At 52.3% G+C, this 19,963-nt stretch overlaps 2 protein-coding genes across 13 annotated transcripts in view; one reads left to right on the top strand and one right to left on the bottom strand.

The window, feature by feature from the left end:
- Positions 1–3,446: 3,446 nt before the first annotated feature.
- CEBPD (CCAAT enhancer binding protein delta) lies at positions 3,447–4,629 on the top strand. Its single transcript, XM_077885999.1, has one exon. The coding sequence runs from the start codon at positions 3,486–3,488 to the stop codon at positions 4,335–4,337; it is 852 nt and encodes a 283-aa protein (XP_077742125.1). The 5' UTR covers positions 3,447–3,485; the 3' UTR covers positions 4,338–4,629.
- Positions 4,630–5,119: 490 nt separating this feature from the next.
- The window catches only part of SPIDR (scaffold protein involved in DNA repair), a 452,576-nt gene continuing 437,732 nt past the window's right edge, over positions 5,120–19,963 (bottom strand). For 4 of the 12 annotated variants that reach the window (XM_077885985.1, XM_077885986.1, XM_077885991.1 and 1 more), the window contains 4 exons: positions 12,211–12,304; positions 11,090–11,204; positions 10,658–10,783; positions 5,120–6,272 (listed from right to left, as the gene is read on the bottom strand). In XM_077885985.1, the coding sequence (XP_077742111.1) occupies positions 6,111–6,272; positions 10,658–10,783; positions 11,090–11,204; positions 12,211–12,304 (497 nt within the window). In that variant the 3' untranslated portion in view covers positions 5,120–6,110. Of the gene's footprint in view, positions 6,273–6,805; positions 6,934–10,191; positions 10,537–10,657; positions 10,784–11,089; positions 11,205–12,210; positions 12,305–19,963 lie in introns of those variants that run through there. The other 8 variants (XM_077885988.1, XM_077885989.1, XM_077885992.1 and 5 more) reach the window with 7 other exon arrangements.

Here is a 19,963-nt window from a genome sequence, read left to right as displayed (position 1 = left end):
ACATAATCAAATACCTGTTCTCAGCTCTGTCTGTTTAATCTGGGGACTTGGTCTCCTAAATCACAGAGGCTGAGGTGAATGCAGAAATGTTTACCTGTCACGGTAGATTTTTAATAAAATACGTAGAATTTAACAGCACCAAAGATGGGGCCCCCAACACACATGGACCTTGTGTTTTTACTATTTTGGCCCTGGTCTTGCCTTTTCAAAATTAACACATTTGGAATAAGGTTTACCCAAAAAACTCTGTATTTATAACCTCACTATTGTCTAACATAAAACACATAAAAATATACCATGAAGTTAAAAGTAGGCGAAGGGTAGGTCATCAAAATATATATACTGTGATAGTTGAGAATGATAACCTCAAGAGGGCGCTAAAGTCAGCAAAGTCTCTTTCCCCTAGAAACTTCATTTTTACATTTTAGATAGCACTACTCACAAACCACTTACGCGGGTTCAGGCTAATTTGGAAGAGACCTGTTCTTGGGCCACATCTGGTGCCATATGAAGAAGCATCCACAGCTGATCCCTCATTAGAACGGAGGTATGGTCATGGGGTTGTGAATGCAGAGGAGGGAATCCGAGCAACTTCCTAACCCGGACAGTGCTCAGAAATACTAGAGCATACGGAAAATTTTAAGCATTTCCGGCTCCTGAATTTCTAAAAGACTGATGTGCTTAGAAAGTCCACAGGGAGTGGCTCTCCTTTGCACATCTCAGCTGTGCTCAACACAAGGAGTGTCTTCCTAAACCCCGGAGTCCAAAGCTTCCAGTTTTAAAGGAATGCTTTCTGCTGTGATGCCTTCTCTGGGCAGTTCTGCTCAGCATACAAAGACTCAAGAAGGCTCAGGTCCTCACTTGAAACAGGTCCCTGACAATGAGGAAGAATAACTCAGTCTTTACCTTGAATAAGTTTACAGTCGAGCTCAGAAAAGGGCAGAAAGTGGACACTGGAAGAAAGGACCATGAACAACTACTGCAAAAAAAAAAAAAAAAAAAGCTAAACTTTTATTATTTAAAAAAGTGATTTGCTTGGGGTGCCTGAGGGGCCCGGCGGTGACCTGTGTGCCTTCTACTCAGGTCGTGACCCCGGGTCCTGGGACCTGCTTCCCCCTTGGCTCCCCGCTGGTGCTCTCTCGCCCTGTCTTTCCCCTTCAAATAAATAAAAGCTTTTATTTTTATTTTTATTTTTTAAACATTTTATTTATTTATTCAGAGAGACAGAGAGAGAAAGAGAGAGAGGCAGAGACACACAGGCAGAGGGAGAAGCAGGCTCCATGCAGGGAGCCCGATGTGGGACTCGATCCCAGGTCTCCGGGATCACGTCCTGAGCTGGAGGCGGCGCTAAACCCGCTGGGCCATCAGGGCTGCCCCAATAAAAACTTTTAAAATAAGAAAAGTAATTTGCCTCAAAATGTCATGACCAACCCATACTTCGCTAGTCTGTGACCTCTCCCTCTCGGAAAACGGAAACACTGGAACCCAAAAGTGATCACTAATCAGTGCACGACGCATCTTACAAATGTTGGCGGAGCATCTCCTCCCAGCGGCCGGGCTCGGCCTGGCGTCGGGGCCACTGACCCGCCGCGGGGCGACCCTGAGCGACTCCTCGTGCCCGAACCTCCAACTGGAGGCCGCTCCGCGCAGCCGCGGGGCCTAACGGAGGAGGAGCCGAGGGAGCGTAGGCCCCGGGCGCGCCCCCGGTCGCCGAGCTCACCCCGCAGAGGTTAAGCCGGCGTCGCGTCTACACCGCACGCGTCCGCCAAGTCCAAGTCATGCCAGACCCACGTGTCGGTCCTCGTGGCACCTGCCACTCCCCCGGGTGGCGCCAGAAGCCACCTGCGGGCTGACCTGTGGGCCGTGCGGGGGGCGCGAGGGGCTCGGCGGCGGCGGCGAGGGCAGGGCCAGGCACGCACGTGGAGCGAGGCCGTGTTTCCACGCGGACACGGACACGACACCCATGGGGTGGGCGGCACGGGGTCCCGCGGGGGGAGCTGGCCATGCTCGCCCCGGCTGCCCGAGACTCCACCACCAAGGCCACTGCGTCCGGTGTCCACGCGGCCTACGGTGCGGAGATGCTCCGGCGCCTGAACACCCACAGCTTTGGATCCCGAAGGCTCCTGGGGTGCCGCGCACCCACCAGGGCCGGCACCCAGCACGCCGCCACCAGGTGGCAGCGCCCTGGGGCAAGGGAGACGTGGGGGGGGGCACGAAGGGGGGAGCACAGAGAGGGGCGTGGAGCATGGAGAGGGGCGGGGCGGGGGAGCACGGGGAGGGACCGGGGAGCCCGAGGAGGGGCTGGGCGGGAGCATAGAGAGGGGCGGGGCGGGGGGAGCACGTGGGTCTCGCGGGGGAGGGGGGACACGAAGAAGGACGCGGGGGAGCCCTGAGGGGAGCATTAGGAGGGGAAGGGTGGGTGGCACGGGGTCCCGCAGGGGGGGCACAAAGAAGAGGGGCCCGGGGGTCCCGCGGGGGCACAGAAGAGGGGCCTGAGGGAGCACGGGGGGGGGGCGGGCGGCAGGGGGTCCCGCGGGGGTCCCATGGGGGCGCGGGGGAGCACGGGGGGCGGGGCACGGGGAGGGAAGGGGTGGACGGCAAGGGGTGGACGGCAAGGGGTTCCCGCGGCGGGACACAAAGAAGAGGGGCGCAGGGGGAGCGCGGGGCGGGGAGCACGAAGGGCGGAGCGAGGGGCCGGGGGTCCCGCAGGGGCACAAAAGAGGGGCGCGCGGGGTGGGGGTGGCACGGATAGGGGCGGGGTGGGCGGCACGGGGTCCCGCGGGGGCACATGGGGGCGTGGGGGGAGCACCGGGGGGAGCACGAGGGGCGGGGCGAGGGGCCCGGGGGGTCCCGCGGGGGCACAGAGGAGGGGCCCAGGGGAACCCGGGGGGGGCACGGGGAGGGAAGGGTGGACGCCACGGGAGTCCCACGAGGGGACACAGAAGAGGGGCGCGGGGGGAGCACCGGGGGGGCACGGGGAGGGGAGGGGCGCGGCACGGGGTCCCGCGGGGTCGCTGTGCCCGGAAGCTCCGGCCGCGGTCCCCGAGGCTTCCAGGCGGCGGCGAGGGCCGGAGGGATCGGGGTTGCCGGGAGCGCGCCCCCGCCCCCGTCAGCCTGCGCTCCGGCCGCGCCGCCGGGTCGGCGTTCCGAGGTCGGGGCGGCGGGGCCGGCAGCCACCGGGAGGCGGCGCGGGGCCGGAGCGGGGGCGGGGGCGGGGGCCGGGGCGCGGGCAGGGGGAGGGTCCTTCCCAGCAGCCGCGCCGGGGCCGGGGCCGGGGCCGGGGCCGGGGCCGGGCCGGGGGCGGGGGGGCGCTCCCGGCCGCGGCCGCCCGCAGACCCCCTCCCGCGGCCCCGGGGCGCCCCCGCGGGGCCGGGGCCGGGCCGGGCCGGGGCGGGGCGAGCGCGTCAGCCGGGGTAGAAAAGGCGGCGGGGCCGGCGCGGGAGCCGACAGGCGCGCTCGCCCGGGGAGCTCGGCCCGACGCCGCCATGAGCGCCGCGCTCTTCAGCCTGGACGGCCCGGCGCGCGGCGTGTCCTGGCCCGCGGAGCCCGCGGCCTTCTACGAGGCGGGCCGCGCGGGGAAGCCGGGCCGCGGGAGCGAGGCGGGGGGCGCGGCGGAGCCGGGCGCCGCGGGCCCCGCCATGTACGACGACGAGAGCGCCATCGACTTCAGCGCCTACATCGACTCCATGGCCGCCGTGCCCACCCTGGAGCTGTGCCACGACGAGCTCTTCGCCGACCTGTTCAACAGCAACCACAAGGCGGGCGCGGGGGCCGCGGGGGCCGCGGGGGGCGCGGCGGGCGCGGCGGGCGCGGGCGGCCTGGAGCTGCTGCCCGGCGGCCCCGCGCGCGCCCAGGGCCCGGGCCCCGCTGCCCCGCGGCCGCTCAAGCGCGAGCCCGACTGGGGCGCGGGGGACGGCGACGCGGCCGGCTCGCTGCTGCCAGCGCAGGTGGCCGCGTGCGCGCAGACGGTAGTGAGCCTGGCGGCCGCGCAGCCCACGCCGCCCACGTCGCCCGAGCCGCCCCGCGGCAGCCCCGGGCCCAGCCCCGCCGGCGCCGCCCGGGACAAGACTGCGGGCAAGCGGGGCCCGGACCGCGGCAGCCCCGAGTACCGGCAGCGGCGCGAGCGCAACAACATCGCGGTGCGCAAGAGCCGCGACAAGGCCAAGCGGCGCAACCAGGAGATGCAGCAGAAGCTGGTGGAGCTGTCGGCCGAGAACGAGAAGCTGCAGCAGCGCGTGGAGCAGCTCACGCGGGACCTGGCCGGCCTGCGGCAGTTCTTCAAGCAGCTGCCCAGCCCGCCCTTCCTGCCGCCCGCCGCGGCCGCCGACTGCCGGTGACCCGCCGGCCCGCGCGGGCTCCCCAACGACCGATACCTCAGGCCCCGCGGCCGCCGCCGCCGCCGCCGCCGCCGCCGCCTCCGCGGAAGCTACGCGACTCTTGGCCCTTAAGTTATTTTTATACCGGTAGCTTTTGGACACCTCCCTGTGGACGCAGCTAAGGTACATCTGTAAGCAAAAGGACTTTCCGGACAAGCCCCTGTATTGTAGATAAGAGGAAGCGACGGAGCATGCTCACTTTTTTATATTAATTTTTACGGTATTTGTAAGAATAAAGCAGCATTTACACCCAGCCCTGACTCCTGTGTTCGCCCGGGAGGCCGCGCCGGGGGCACGTCCAGCGCCGAGGCCGGGAGGGGCCCCAGCTCCGCGCGCCCCCAGGACACCTGGCGACCCGGCTGCGGCCCCGCCCGCGCTCCTGGACGGCGCCCCCCGCCCCGGGAACGACCCGGCTGCGGCCGAGCTAGCGCGCTCCTGGACGGCGGCGGCCTCCTTCCCCGCCCCGGGGCGCCCTGCAGCTGGAGCTGGGGGGGCTCGGGGAGCTGGAGGGGCTCGGGAACAGGAGCCGAGGGCGCCCCGGCGCGGCCGCTCGGAGCAGAGGAGCGGCGCGGACCTGCGGGCCGACTGGACCCCCCCGCCCCCGCTCTCTGGGGACCTTGCTTTCACTTTCCTCATGTGCTGCTTCCAGCACATTTTTAAAGCGGCTGTGAACACAGAATAGCCCTGCAGCGGATGCCAAGGCCGAGAGCCACGGCGACCCCCGCCCTGCCCCGAGGACGAACAGCCTTGCTTTCTTCCAGCAGAGCGGGCGCTAGGCACCCTTTCCTGCTCTGGCCGGCCAGGTCTGCGTTAGGTCATTAGCCGTGGCCTAATCAGGACGATGCTATGATAAGGGAGGAAACAAAATCTCTGTTGTCTAACTTATTGATCGCTTTATGTTCACTTAAATCTCTACCAACAAAGCGAATGATCCGCAGTCGCCCCTCTTGAATCTGCACCCAGCATGATGCCCAGGCCTCCCCTGACCTACCTGTGCCTCTTCAGCACAGCGATAACCACGGCAGGTACGTTATCTCCACTTTATGGGTAACCGTCCTTTTACCTCGACATAGTGCCCCAGAACATTTTCCCCAAAACACTGAACCGCAGAATGCTTCTGTTGGCCACGTATCGTGCAGCAGAACAGTACGGTCTCAGCTTGGCAGGGTCGTCTTTGGGACAGTGTTAAATAACTACAAGAAAAACATGTTGAATCATGGTAACATTTAAGCATTTAAAAATGACAAGTTAACAGATTTTTTTTTCTTGCTGTTTTAATATTACTGCCTGAGATGAAATCCAAAATGATGACCTCAGGTTTATTTCAGTTTTTTTTTTTTTTAATTTTTATTTATTTATGATAGTTACAGAGAGAGAGAGAGGCAGAGACACAGGCAGAGGGAGAAGCAGGCTCCATGCACCGGGAGCCCGATGTGGGATTCGATCCCGGGTCTCCAGGATCGCGCCCTGGGCCAAAGGCAGGCGCCAAACCGCTGCGCCACCCAGGGATCCCTATTTCAGTTTTAATAACATGTTCTTAATTTTGCAAAATGGCAAAAATATAACTAGAAAAAAAGTATTTTGATGTATAGTTTACTAACATATGCCCCAGAAATCACTGAGTTCCATTTCAAAAGCATACAATACACTTGCTCTGCCCACAGTTAACAAATAACTACCTAAGCCACTACCACCTCCACCGCCAGGGCGACTGTATGGCAAAGTTCATAGATCCTATGGCCGAGGGCAGTGTCCTGATCCTGAAGAGGCTCTTCCTGTACTCAGGAGCTCGATTTCCTCCAATCCAACGCAGCTAGCTGGGTGGGTGGTGATGGACTGGACAAAACAATTCAACAGCCCCACCTCCTTCCCGAGGACACTCTTCACTTCGTAACTCTGCAGTGATAGAAGGCATGCTGGTTAAAGCAAATAGAGCTGGCCCTGGACGTTCTGTTCCCAACAACAAAGAACACCAAAGAGCAGAGCAGAAGGTCCTTTCCTCAGTCTGTGACCTTCCACTTTTCAAATGGTAAGAATAACATGGATAAAGAAAAAAGCTAAGGGCTTGATAAAAGCTCTATTATGGCAAATGAAGGAAGTCCTTTTTCTGATGTTTGTTAGTGGATGCATCGACAAGCATGTCCCAGCTGGCTGTCCTAGGAGAGGAACTGGGTACAGACATACAAAGGGACAGGCCCTGTTCTCTAGCAGGAAGACTGGGGGCTGGGCACGCGTCATGCTTGCAGCTGTCTCCCACTTCCTTTGGGACACTTCCCCAATCTAGCAACACTCTGGTCAAAGGATTTCCTGGTACTTTGCCCCAAGCCTCCCTCTTTAATAGGATCCCATTTCTTCTACAGTAACACTGAGCTAAAAATTGTCTATGTCATAAAGAGCTTTTTCTTCACATTGTTTGATGAGTATCTTACGCTGGGCAGGCTTCATCTCTAGATGAGAACTCGGGGCACTGGATAGCGGGGGTACCAGATGACCACACCAGGAAGGTACGCAGGCCCCCCGTGGTCTCCAACCTCAACATTTTCTTCCTGGGGTGGGGCTGAAAATAAAGAGTGGCTCAACTGTGTCGCGATAAAGCACGTCTGTGGCTTTACCAGAGACAGAAGCCCAGAAGGTACTGCATTCTTTCAGAGACCCCTCTGCTGCCAGTTGTAGAGCAGTCTCGGGGGTACCTCACTTCTCTGTGCAAGACACCTGACATGTTCTCTGTTCAGTAGGTTTTAGCTCACCTGTTCCACCATTACTGAGTCTTGACAAGAGGGACTGAGGCTGGAGGCTCTAACATGTTCAAAGTTGGCACATGTCTGCGGCTCCGTGGTGCCCTCCCATCAAGGATGGGCACCTCACTGCTCTCCCCTTGGATACTGGGCTGGGCTCAGTGACTGCGTCTTCATGCAAGTCATGAAAAACGTGGTGGAGGGGAGACTGCGAGCGTCCCCAGCTTGGTCAGGACAGTGCCCAGCCTCTGCCTGCCTGTCCCGGGACCCATACACATGCCCTGAGGGAATCCAGACTGCGTGGTGTCTGGCCGGAGCCCGGGAAGGGCCAGGCAACAGGAGTATGAGAGCCGGCAAGGGGCTGAAGGGCACGGAGTCTCAGCCCGCCTTCGGGGTGCCAGCGGACGTCCTGCGGGGCAGAGGCGAGCTGTCCGGGCTGACCCCTCCCGAACCGCAGGTCCGCGTGCGGAGTGAGGGTGCGGGCAGTGAGCTTTGGGACCGCCTGTTGTGGAGCAGCTCAGATCAATGTGGGATGTGAGCCCAGCCCTGACGCCCAACCACGCTGATCACTCTACTTTCCTGTCCTTTAAGTCCAATAGGATCTGCAGAGTCCAGGCTGCTTTGCTGAAAAGTCAAGGAAGGTCAGCAGAATGGTTTAATGGGGGGCACGGGGAGTCGGAGTTGTCATCCCGACAAGTGGAGAAGACACGTGGCCTGCCTCCGCCCGGCTCGCTTATCAGGGGCCTGACCTGAACAGCTGGCGGAGTGCCAGGCTGCCGGTGAGGAGCCCCCGCGGGCCACGCAGAGCGGGGTCACCGTCCAGGCCCGGGGGCCTAGGTGGCCGGCGGGTGCCCTGACACCTCCTACCACCGCAGCTAGCCTCATGTCCGCGTGTGGCCGAGCACAAGGCCCAGGCACTCCCACCCTCCCTCGGGGTAAAAGTACAGAATTCTAACTTGAAAACGTCAGCAACACGTCATTTTTTTTTTTTACCACGTCAGGTTTTGTGGCTAAAGTTCATAATAACCATATCATAGCCAATCCCTTTTCTTCCCCGAAAGCTAAGGAAACAAACTCCCAATTTCCTATCACCGTCCGTGACAGTTGAGAAATGACATTCCAACAGCAGCAAACCCCACTGCTCTCTGATCTGCGGCGTGAGCACACTGAAGTTCAGTCCCTGGACGTCCTGCCCAGAGACGGTACATCTGTTCTGGGGCCCAGAGCCACCGTTCTCGTGGGAAGCCTCCTGCGAGTCCTTGGCTTTTGGCCAATGGGCTTTCTCAGCCCGGAAACAGTCCGCATCGTGGGGGGAACACTCATGCTCACGCCGCCCGTACCCACGTTCCAGCAGCTCCCTGCGGGCCCGGTGGGGGCCCCGATCACCCACTGTGACAAACCGGGGAACGAGCCGCAGCACCTCCAGGCCTGCAGCTACCCTGACTCAACGGGCATCAGCTCCGGTGGGGGAGCACCCCACAACGTGCCCCCTGTGCCCCTCAGCCCGCTCATGGACACGCACAGCACACACCGGTCACACCTTTGGGCAAACCCGCCCGCACTCACACATACACCTGCACGCACACCCTCGTGAGCCCTTTGTAAGTAGGCTCAGCGGATGCGCGGACTGGAGGTAAGAATGTTCTGTGAGGCAGGTACAAGTCAGCCTCGGGCAGAGGGCAACCAAGCGAGGAGGGGGGATCTCTGCGTGGCCCCTCTTGGTCTCCGGGCCCCAGGCCAGGGAACGGCTGGAGGCTTGCCGGAGGAAGCACCAGGCTGCTCTTCTGGGGGCCTGCGAGGGCCCAGCCGGGGCCACCGGAGGACGCGCCTCTGCTGCGGGGACTACAGGCGGCGACACCCATCCCAAGGGCTTCTTCTGTTTAGGTTGTGGACTTGGTTCATTTGCTAAGTGCTCCCCTTAAGCAGGAGTTTTCCCCAATACTATCCCCCAACTTTTCCATGGAAATACCTTCCCCGATCACCGGGATCTGCCATCCTTAGCACCTGTTGAAAGCCCCCTCCAATCCAGGAGCCGTGCCCTACCCGGCGTCACGCCCTTCTTTCTTCTTCCTGTCCCACCTCGAAGGCTAAGAGATGAGGTGACAAGGGACCGTCAACAGGCACCACTGTCTCATCAGGCATTAGACACACGAGCTCGAGGAAGAACAGGGACCTCCGTCACACCTCCCCTACTGTTAGGTGGTCACCTGTGGATGACGCTGTGCCCGACAAAGACTGTGACTGTGAGCGCTGCGCTCCTGCTTCCTGGTGGGACAATGTGGACTGAGCATCACTGGGTAACATGTGACAACAGAGCTGAGCACAGTTCTCCATCCATGATTATAGTGATTTGCTTATATTTTAGTTGTGAACCATCAGGGCATATTGGCTCCTAAACCCTCCTCTGGCCTGATCTGAACACCAGCCCCTACACTGAACTGGCCCCACAGATACAGGTTTGGTGCTGGGCCGGGGAGTCACCGAGGGCTCTAGGGAGCTATGCCCTGGCTGCTGGGCTTTCTCCCAGGGAGGGAGCCAGAAACTCTTTTTAGAACTCCACAGGCAGCTCCACCCTAAAATCAAGGTTGGAAACTATAGTCAGACCAGTGATCTTCACGGATTTATCCACATTCCAATTTAACCCCAACTCTGAGAGCCATGGTTTTGAGGAATGAGTGCAAATGGCTGCTCCGCCTCCTCCTGCTGCCAACCTTCCTAAGAGCAGAGCCGGCAGACAGGGAGACGGGAGCCCCCGGTGCCTCCAGAGGATGCATGACATCAGCCTCACGTTCTGACTGCCATGCGGCTAGGGGGACCCATCAGAAGGCTCTGCAACTTCACCACAGCCTCCCCAGCTGGCCCACGTCGTCTACTTGGGTATGTGCACCCTAATCCTGGCTCCCAGGGGCTATGCCCTGGCGTCACCCCAGTGGTCAGCCCCAGGGCTCTTCTCTGGGGTTCAGCGATTCCACAGGCCACTTGTGGTGCTTTTAAATGGTTCTGACAAGACAGAGGTGGCACCTCAAGGACAGAGCTCCCTTGTTTACGAGGGGCATATTTCACAAGGAAGAAACTGTCTCTAGACTGTAAGTCATATATATTTAGGTGGTGGTTTTCTTGGAGGAGCACACTAGTTTACTAAGCCTCACACCATAGTAACTCTCAGGGCAGGCAAAACAGTTCTGAGAAATAATGGTCAAGTTTCCAGTTACTCAGACTCTGGAATACCCAGCAATTAAAAAACACAGAATGTGTGTCTCAGATATTTGTGTTCTATTAACATGAATCATGACTGTAGCCCTTGAGATGCTGCTGGCCTTCCGACCATCAAAGCCAGGGGGGTAGATTCACGCATCTGTGCAAGGCTGTTCAGGAAGTCGCCTCAATTCCAAAAAGGAAAGGCTCTCACGAGGAGACACAGGTACCTGCCAGGGAACGACAGCAGGAGGACTTGTGCATGTGCCGTGTACACTAGACACTTAGCCCACACGCGACTGCATCATGCCCTTTGTTGTAAATGAAAGTTCACGGGACAGGCGGCTGCACCTGGAGATGATCCACCAACCTGGGGCTGAGGAACACTGGGGCGCGCCCCTGGGCTGCACTTGCTCGACTTACCCCATCTTCGCAGGCGGCCAAGCTCAGGAGTGAAGCAATGCTGGTCTGGGACAGCTGCAATCACAGTGGGGCGGGAGCTGAAGCTCCCAGGACGCAGGCAGCCCTGCGCCCACGCCTGGGGGCTGCTGTTCAACCTAAACCACCTTCAGCTCTTCAGCAGCTTCCACCTCCAAGCCTCATGTCAAACGTGACCGTAGGCCACAGGTGTGGAAAGACTGCGTTGGGTGTGTGTGGCCTTCCCACCCCAGCCCCGCCCCAGGAAGGGGCAGAGGGGCCACCCTCCCGGCTCTGGCTCTGGCTCCGGGCACAGCAGCTCCCCCAGGTGGAGTGGGATGCGCACAGGACCCCGCCCGCTCCTACCTTGACCCGCACGGCGCACTGGGGCCGAGTCGGACAGTCCAGGAACACCTGCAGGTGCCTTCTGAGGACAGGAGAGGTGACCACATGGGAGCAGTCCCCGCAGGAGAAGGCGCCTCTGTGGATTGGAAGCACACGCAGAAGGTGGGACGTGCAAGGGCACAAACAGAAGAGCCTGGCCGCGGACAGACATCATTCTTTAAACATGGGGGCTGCTCATACAGAAAGGGGGGACTTACTCTCAGAAACCAAGTTCCTGAAATAGCCCAGCCTGTTCTGAGGGACCAGCGGCAGCTCCCGGCTACTGGCTGCCCGGGCCACGGATGCCCGGGGGCCGTGTGGAAGGGACGGTCGGGCGGGAAGCCCCCCACGTGGGGTGTAGGGCGTGACAGCAGCGAGGCGGCCCGCAGGCCAGCTCAGGGCTTCCCACCGGCCCCCCAGGGGAGCCTACTTCTGATGGCCGGCAGCTATGCGCCTTGTCGCTGTCGGGAATGTGTGACACATAGGCTTCCTGTCTCCTTAATGCTCCAGGGATGCCTCATTTACGTGTAAGGCTGCCAACCCAGGAGGAGTCAAGACAACACTTGTCCTTTAGTTATTAAGAAGCAGAAAAGTGACAAGCATACCCCCTCCTGGGTCAGGTGACAAAGTTCTCGGAGACTATGCAACATCCATAAGCCCTGGGGCGCAGGGGTACCCCCAGCAACGCTGGGCGTGGAAGGAAGGTCGTGCCTATGGCTGTGTGCTGCCCCTGGACAGTCTGCGCTCTGCAGGGGACAAGCGGTGCCCTCACCAGCTTTGTCTCACTTATCCAGGTTTGCCCTGAGGTTTTCTTTTTTCTCCCAACTGCTAATAAAGGAGCTGAGTTCAAAACCGGGCTCTTTTCTCTTTTAGGATAGGAAGAACCTGAAGAACTGAAAGGATCCGCAAAAACCCCTGCTGCAAAGGAGTGAGCACATAGTGCCATGGCCTCTTGGCAGCAGCGCAGCTACCCGGCTTCCCAGGGGGGGTGCCCCCGGCCTAGCAGGGAGCTGGCTGGAGGCAGCCGTGGGGCTGGGGGGGGGAGCTCCTGCAACTGGCTGCGGCCGCCCTGGGGTCTCCAAGGCCAGCCCCTGCACTCTTACCTGTCTCCCGGGCTCTGGTCCAGTCTCTCGTTGCCGCACAGGTCGCACGTGGGCCATGAGAAGGCAGTGCTCTCGTCCACACCAACCACAGTACCTGGGCCCGAGTGAAAGCAGAAGCTGCAGCCCTAGAGGCAGCGTGTCCCCTCTCACCTTCTCCTTGCCCCTCAACGCCTGGGTGGTACCGTGAGATTCCCCAGACTTTCTCACATATGAGTTCATTTCAATGTTCCCAAGTTTTTTATAATTTCCATGTACTGCACAAACAAAACTACAACAATAAAAAGTAAGTCTTAAAACTTGCCCACATTACTACCCAACCGGGAATTTCTATCCCGCCTCATCCTTTCTAGTCTTTTCTTCCAGATGCACACACACTAAGATCATTATACGCAACCGTCCGGGCAATGTCTCTGCAGGCTGCTGCAGAGCTGCCGTAAGGACTGTCTCATTGATATTTCGTCTAGGTGACGTGTCATGGTTCACTCCACACTGGACATACAGGTCCACATAAGCCTCTTCTGTGCTGAGATACCTTCTTTAGGATAGATTCCTGGAAGCAGAATCGCTTTGTCAAGACTGTGAGTATTGGAGATACAGAAAATATTCACAAAGACCAGATCTGATAAAAGACTGCTATCCAAAATATACAAAGAAGGGAAGTCGCAGAGGGAAAGGGAGAAGGAGACTCTCTACTGAGCAGGGAGCCTGAGGCGGGGCTTGATCCCAGGACTCTTGGGGTCATGACCTGAGCTGAGGGCAGACACTTAACCAACTGAGCCACCCAGGTGTCCTATACACAGAACTCTTAAAAAACTCAACAACACAAACAACCCAATTAAAAAATAGGTCCAAGACCTTCAGAGACACCTCACCAAAGATGATATAAAAATGACAAATAAGCATATGAAAGATGTCAAATATTATGTCATCAGGGAAATGCAAATTAAAACTAGGAGAATACCAAAAAAAAAAAAAAATCCAAATGATGCAATTAAAAATGGGTAGAGGACATGAATAGACATTTTTCCAAAAAAGACATCTGCATGGCCAAAAACCACATGAAAAGATGCTCAACATCACTCATCATCAAGGAAATACAAAATCACAATCACAGTGAGATATCACTTCATCTGTTAGGATGGCTAAAATAAAAAGATGAGAAATAACAAGTGTTGGCGAGGATGTGGAAAAAAAGAACCCTAGTCCACTGTTGGTGGGAATACAAACTGGGGCATCCACTCTAGAAGAGTATGGAGGTTCCTCGGTAAATTAAAAATAAAAATTCTATACAATCCAGTAATTTCCCTACTGGGTATTTACCCAAAGAAGACAAAAATACTGATTTGAAAAGTTACATGCACGCCAATGTTTACAGCAACATTATTTATAACAGCTAAATTATGGAAGCGGCCCAAGTGTCCATCCATAGATGAATGGATAAAAAAGATGTGATATATATATACATATGTGTGTGTGTGTGTGTGTATATGTGAATATTGTTCAGCCATAAAAAAGAATGAGATCTTGCCATTTGCAACAAAATGGGTGGACCTAGAAGGTATTATGCTAAGTGAAATAAGTCAGAGAAAGACAAATACTATATGATTTCACTCATACGTGAAATCTGAGAAACAAAACAAACAAACAAAAAACAGACATAAACCCATAAATACAGAGAACATAATGTAGTTGCCAGAGGTGGGAGGAGTGAGGCAATACAGGCTTCCAGGAACAGAATGAAAGTCATGTGGACGAAAGCTACAACATAGGGAATATAGTCAATGGAGCTGTAACAGAGCTGTATGGTGACATATGGTTGCTACATTTGCAGTGAGCGTAGCATAATTATAAAGTTGTCAAATCACTATATTGTACATCTGAAACTCATGTAACACTAAGTCAACTGTACTTCAATAAATAAAAAACAAAACAAAACATTCAACAATGAGACAACACTTCACACCCATTAGAACGGCCAAAATCCAGAACACTGACAACACCAAATTCCGGTAAGGATGTAGAACAACAGGAACTCCCACTCATGGTTGGTGGGAATGCAGAATGGTATAGCTACTCTGGAAGACCTTTTGGCAGTTTCTGATAACACTAAACACCGAGATACCATATGATCCAGCAATTGCAGTTGGTAGTATTTATCCAAAGGAGGGGAGAACTTACGTCCACAAATACAAATACCTGTATAAAGATGTTACCTTTATTCTCAATTGCCACAATTTGGAAGCAACCAAGATGTCCTTCAACAGGTGAATGGATAAATAAACATGGTCCGTCCAGACAATGGAATATTACTCAGCACTAAAAAGAAATGTGCTTTCAAACCATGAAAAGATATGGAGGAAACTTAATGCACATTGCTTAGTGAAAGAAGCCAGTCTGAAAACTATATAACATTCTAGAAAATGCAAAACTATATATACAGAAGAAAAACAAAACTATAGACAGTAAAAAGATGAGTGGTTGCCAGGTGTTAAGGGGGAGGGAGGGATGAGTAGGTGAGGCAGAGGACTTTTAGGTCGGTGAAACCATTCCGTATGACACCATCATGACAGATACCTGTCATACGTTTGTCTAAACCCACAGAGTGTACAACGCCAAGAGTAAACTCTAATGTAAGCTCTGGACTTTGGGTGGTGGTGATGTGACAATGCAGGCTCACCCACTATCACAAACGTACCACCTGGTGGGGGATGTTGACAGCAGGAGATGGGTGTGGGGAATCTCTATACCTTCTTCCTCAACTTTGCTGTAAACTTACAACTGCTCTAAAAAGTAGTCTATTAAAAACTATTATGAAATAAATGCTAAATTGAGAAATGGAAAAGGCCCTGGGAGGTAGAAAAGAGAGGCCTCTGTGCTAGCTTGAGGTCAGGGAAGGGTTCCCAAAAGAAGAGACATGAGGTGGGGCTGCATGTGGGGTGGAGGGCATAGGCTGACCCTGCACCCTGAGGCAGGGCTGGAGGCCAAATGGGCATGAAGGACAGGCAGGTGACATGGCCGCAAGGTTGGGAGATCCAAGTCACCCAGGGTCTTACTGAGGATTTTGGACTTGGAAAGCATGAGAAACCAGTGAGGAATTTTAAATAGGAGATTGAGATGATCTACTTTTCTTGAAATATATAGCATTATAGATATCACCTAGATATATCGGCAAATCACAGACCATTCCTGTTGAAAAGTGGTGAAATTAGACATTTGAAAAGAAGTAAGATGTGACCTAAGTTTCCAGAAAAACAGAAGAATCATCCCTCCCACTCCTGGAGCAAAGAATTTTCTTTTTTTTTTTTTTTTTTTTTTTTTTTTATTTTTTTATTGGTGTTCAATTTACTAACATACAGAATAATACCCAGTGCCCGTCACCCATTCACTCCCACCCCCCGCCCTCCTCCCCTTCTACCACCCCTAGTTCGTTTCCCAGAGTTAGCAGTCTTTACGTTCTGTCTCCCTTTCTGATATTTCCCACACATTTCTTCCCCCTTCCCTTCTTTTCCCTTTCACTATTATTTAAATTCCCCAAATGAATGAGAACATATAATGTTCCCTACTAGAACACGCATTAGGAAAAATTTATCTGTAGAGTATAAAACAATTGTTACAACTAAGTAGGCTTGATTTACTACAATGCATTCATGCAATGCCTACTTGAATGACTTTTTAAAAATGAAAATAATAGATCTTGATTTTGAAAAGGCTGTCCCAGCTAATTTCATTGTCCTCGCAAATCTAATCAAGACTGAGTCAAAGGGATGAAAAGTAAAGTCAATAATGGCTTATAACACAGCCGGAAAGAAGTGTTGACCAATTCACAGCAGGCAGCGGCATAAGCAGGGCCAAGGATCCCAGGGGTGTGTGTGCGCAGCAGTACTCAGTGTCTGCTACAGGAACTAAGAGGGCTACCAACTGAAGTTCTTTTTTATCCTCGGATATCTTTGGGTGTTAACTGCATTTACATTTAGATGGGATTAAGCAATTTCCTTCTAGTAGAGAACAACACACAGTTGAAGAAATTTATTTCATCTGGGGTCTACACACCACTGGAAATGCCTTCTGGCAACTCTAAATAAATTCCAAGGGATGGCTGGGAAGTGTACTATTAAACTATTAGTATCTAGAACATTCATCTAAATAAATATTATAAAGAAAAAAAATTTTGTTATAGTTTAAGGACTCTAATACCACACCCATCATTTGACTGCAATCTGCTATTTGTTTATTTTTAAAAGATTTTATTTATTCATGAGAGACACAGAGAGGCAGAGACACAGGCAGAGGGAGAGGCAGGCTCCCTGTGGGGAGTCTGATGTGGGACTTGATCCCAGGATGGAGCAATCTGCTATTTAAAAGCTTTTAGACTTTCCTTATCTTATTTACAGAAATCTCTTATAATTAGGCTTGAGAAAGGTATATGACATATTTATTAAAACATCTTTTTAAAAAGGTTCTTTCAAAGGCTCCTTCCTTGAAAATGCAGTGTCTCCCTTCTAGTAGAGCACATAGCAGCTACATGCTCTGGTATTTTCTTCAGTTAATTTTATTTTTTAATTTATTTTACTTTTTAAAAGAATTTATTTATTTATTCATGAGAGACACAGAGACACAGAGAGAGAAAGAGGCAGAGACACAGGCAGAGGGAGAAGCAGGCTCCATGCAGGGAGCCCGATGGGGAACTCCATCCTGGGACTCCGGGATCATGCCCTGAGCCAAAGGCAGATGCTCAACCATTGAGCCCCACCCCCCACCCTTTTTAAAGATTTTATTTATTTATTCATGAGAGACACTCTTTAGTGACTTTTAAATCTCCACCACACTGTCCTCTCCCACCTTTTTTTTTCTGACTGAAAGAAGTTGGGGCTCAGCAGGGTTTCCTTCCAGTTAGAGGCTAAAGCCTGGTTTGAAGATAGGAGTTGGCCATGCCTCCCCAGGGAGACAGAGTACAAAGGTGCGCTTGCTGAGTTCATGCCCACGGCGATGAGCAAGCCCATCACCCACTAGCAAGGGGTATGTAAAGAAGTGGCAAGCAATGCAAAGAGATAAAAATCAGTGCTGTAAAACTTTGTCATCCTAAAAATATAAACTGGGAAGAAGTCCTTGCATAGTCTGGATGCTGATGTTGGGGATATGAGCTGAGAAGGCCTGGCAACCCGAGGGAAGCAGTGAGCACCGTCCCCTCATAGAGGCTCCATTTCCTGGGAGCACTCATGCAGATGGACAGATGTTTCTCTGAGCAACCTGACTCACAGGGCTGTACTCTGGGTTTGTTCAAACTCTGCGCAGGGAAAACGCTCAATGTTCTGCAATGTCCACAGCACTGCTGGAGACTCTGATGTCCAGCTGATTTAGCTGCAGCAGAGAGCTGTCCAACTCCCAGCACTGACCTCTCACAGAGGGTGAAAGCCGTGCTTGGGGCTCTCGCTGAACTTTCCGGGACAGGGCCAGGCAGAGTAAGGCAAGGCTGAGTTGCTGAGAAGGGGGTATCCACTAGTGTTACTTCCCAGAGTTTGGAGGATGCTAGCCTTGCATGGCTGTGATGGAGTTGGATCTGGTGAGCCCACAGCTGGCTGGCGAGCAGGGCAGGGAGCCTCTGTGCCTCTCTGTCCATCGGTGGGGTCTGGTCAGTGCCCCAGCCTCTGCCTTAGCTGGGGTGTTCCTACCTGGGAGGCTGGGGCAATCTTTGCTATATTACAGCCGGGGTTTCATTTTCCCTCAATCCTTCGTTAACTGGTTCCCGTCAGGGGACATGACAGCACTGTGATAGCAGTGTTCACATACCTACCTGACGGGCAGCTTCAGAGCGGGACCCAGGGGAACTCTACACTGAAATGGTGACGTGAGAAAATGATATAGGTCAGAAACTGGATCTACATGAACTGAAGGAGTAACATTAGAAAAGGAGTAAATGAAGGTGAAAGAAAATATTTTACATTTGTTGTTCTAAATCTAATAGTTTAAGTAATAATAACAAAAATGTACTCAGTGACTCTACCTTATGGATAAATAAAGTGAATGTCAGCAATGTTCTAAGGAATGGGAGGGAAGAACTGAGAATACCCTTACAAGATACCTGTACCACCCTTGAAGCAGGACGGTGTTACCTGAAAGTGAACTTGATTGGCTGTAAATGTATATTGCAATATCTAGGGCAACCACTACAGAATGTTAAGAATATTAACATGCTGAGAGAGAGGAGAAAATAGAATCATAAAATGCTCAATTCAAATGAGAAAAGGCAGAAAGAAGGTAGAAGATGAAAAAAAGAAACGAGCAATGAACAGAAAACAATTATAAATATGACAGATATTAATCTAATTATATGTGAGTTTTGACTATAAATATGAATGGTCTAAAAGCAAAAAAGACTATTAGACATAAAAACAAGAGCTAACTCTATGTTGTCTACAAGAAACCCACTTCAACTATAAAAACACAAAGATTAAAAGTAAAGTTATAGAAAAAATATATCCTCATAGCACTAATAAGAGAAAGTTAAAATAGTTCTATTACTTTCAGACACAGCAGTCTTCAGATTACAGAAAATTATCAGAGATACAGAAAAGCATTAAATAACGATAAAGGGGTCAATTTGCCAAGAAGATATGACAATCCTTAATTTATGTGCCTAACCACAGACTGTGAAAATGTGTGAAGCAAACTGACAGAACTTTAAGGAGAGATAAACAAACCCTCATTATATTTTATTTACTATTCTTTGAGACAACAGTAAGCTTCTATAAATGACTGACAGATCCAAAGTCAGAAAATGATAAAGATACAGTTGAACTGAAAAGCACCATCAATCAATTGGATCTGACATTTATAGAATATGCCATCCAATGACAGCAAAATAAACATTCTTCTCAAGTTAACATGGAACATCCATCATGATAGACCACTAAGTGGGGCATAAAACACAATTAAAAGTGTAGAAATCACACAGAAATCATACTAAGTAGGCTCTTATACCATAATGAAAGTAAACAGAAGTCAGTAACAGAAAGCTGAAAAACTCTCAAATAATTGGAGATTAAATAATATACTTCTAAGTAACACATGGGTCAAAGAATAAATCTCAAGAGAAAGTTTAAAATATTTTGTACTAAATAAAAATAGAAATGCACCAAAACTGCAAAAGCAGTGCTTAGGAATTTATAGCACTGTATGCATATATGAGAAGATATCTAAGATCAATAATCTAAGCTTTCATCTTAGGAAAAAAGAAAAAGAGAAGCAAATTAAAACCAAACAAGGAGAATATAAGCTATAATGAAAAGTAGAGCAGAAATCAATAAAATCAAAACCACAAAATCAATAGAGATATTCAAGAAACTCAAAAGTTGATTCCTTCAAAAGATCAATAAAAATTGATAAACTTCCAGGTGGGCTAATTAAGAAAAAAAAAAGAGAAAACAAATTATTTCTATCATAAATGAAAGAGAAGCCATTGTTACTGATTCCAAGGACATTAAATGGACAATAAAAGAATGTTATGAACAATTCTATCAGCCCAAATTTGCTAAATTATGTGAAATGGACCAACTGAAATACATAATACTTGAAACACACAATCTACTAAAACTCACACAAGAAGAAATAGATGATCTCAATAGGCTTATATTTATTAAAGAAATTGAATCAATAATTCATATCTTCTAAAACGGGAAGCACCAGGCCCAGAAGAGTTCACTGGCAAATTCTAACAAACGTTTAAGGAAGAAATTATACTAATTCTCTACAGTCT

Source organism: Canis aureus, chromosome 37, assembly GCF_053574225.1.
Source record: "Canis aureus isolate CA01 chromosome 37, VMU_Caureus_v.1.0, whole genome shotgun sequence".
NCBI lineage: Eukaryota > Metazoa > Chordata > Mammalia > Carnivora > Canidae > Canis > Canis aureus.
The sequence above is the reverse complement of the archived record's forward strand: the minus strand, read 5'-3'. Positions and strand labels throughout refer to the sequence as shown.

Bases quoted from the DNA above. Each gene is read 5' to 3' on its own strand.
- CEBPD (XM_077885999.1), top strand. From the start codon at position 3,486: ATGAGCGCCGCGCTCTTCAGCCTGGACGGCCCGGCGCGCGGCGTGTCC.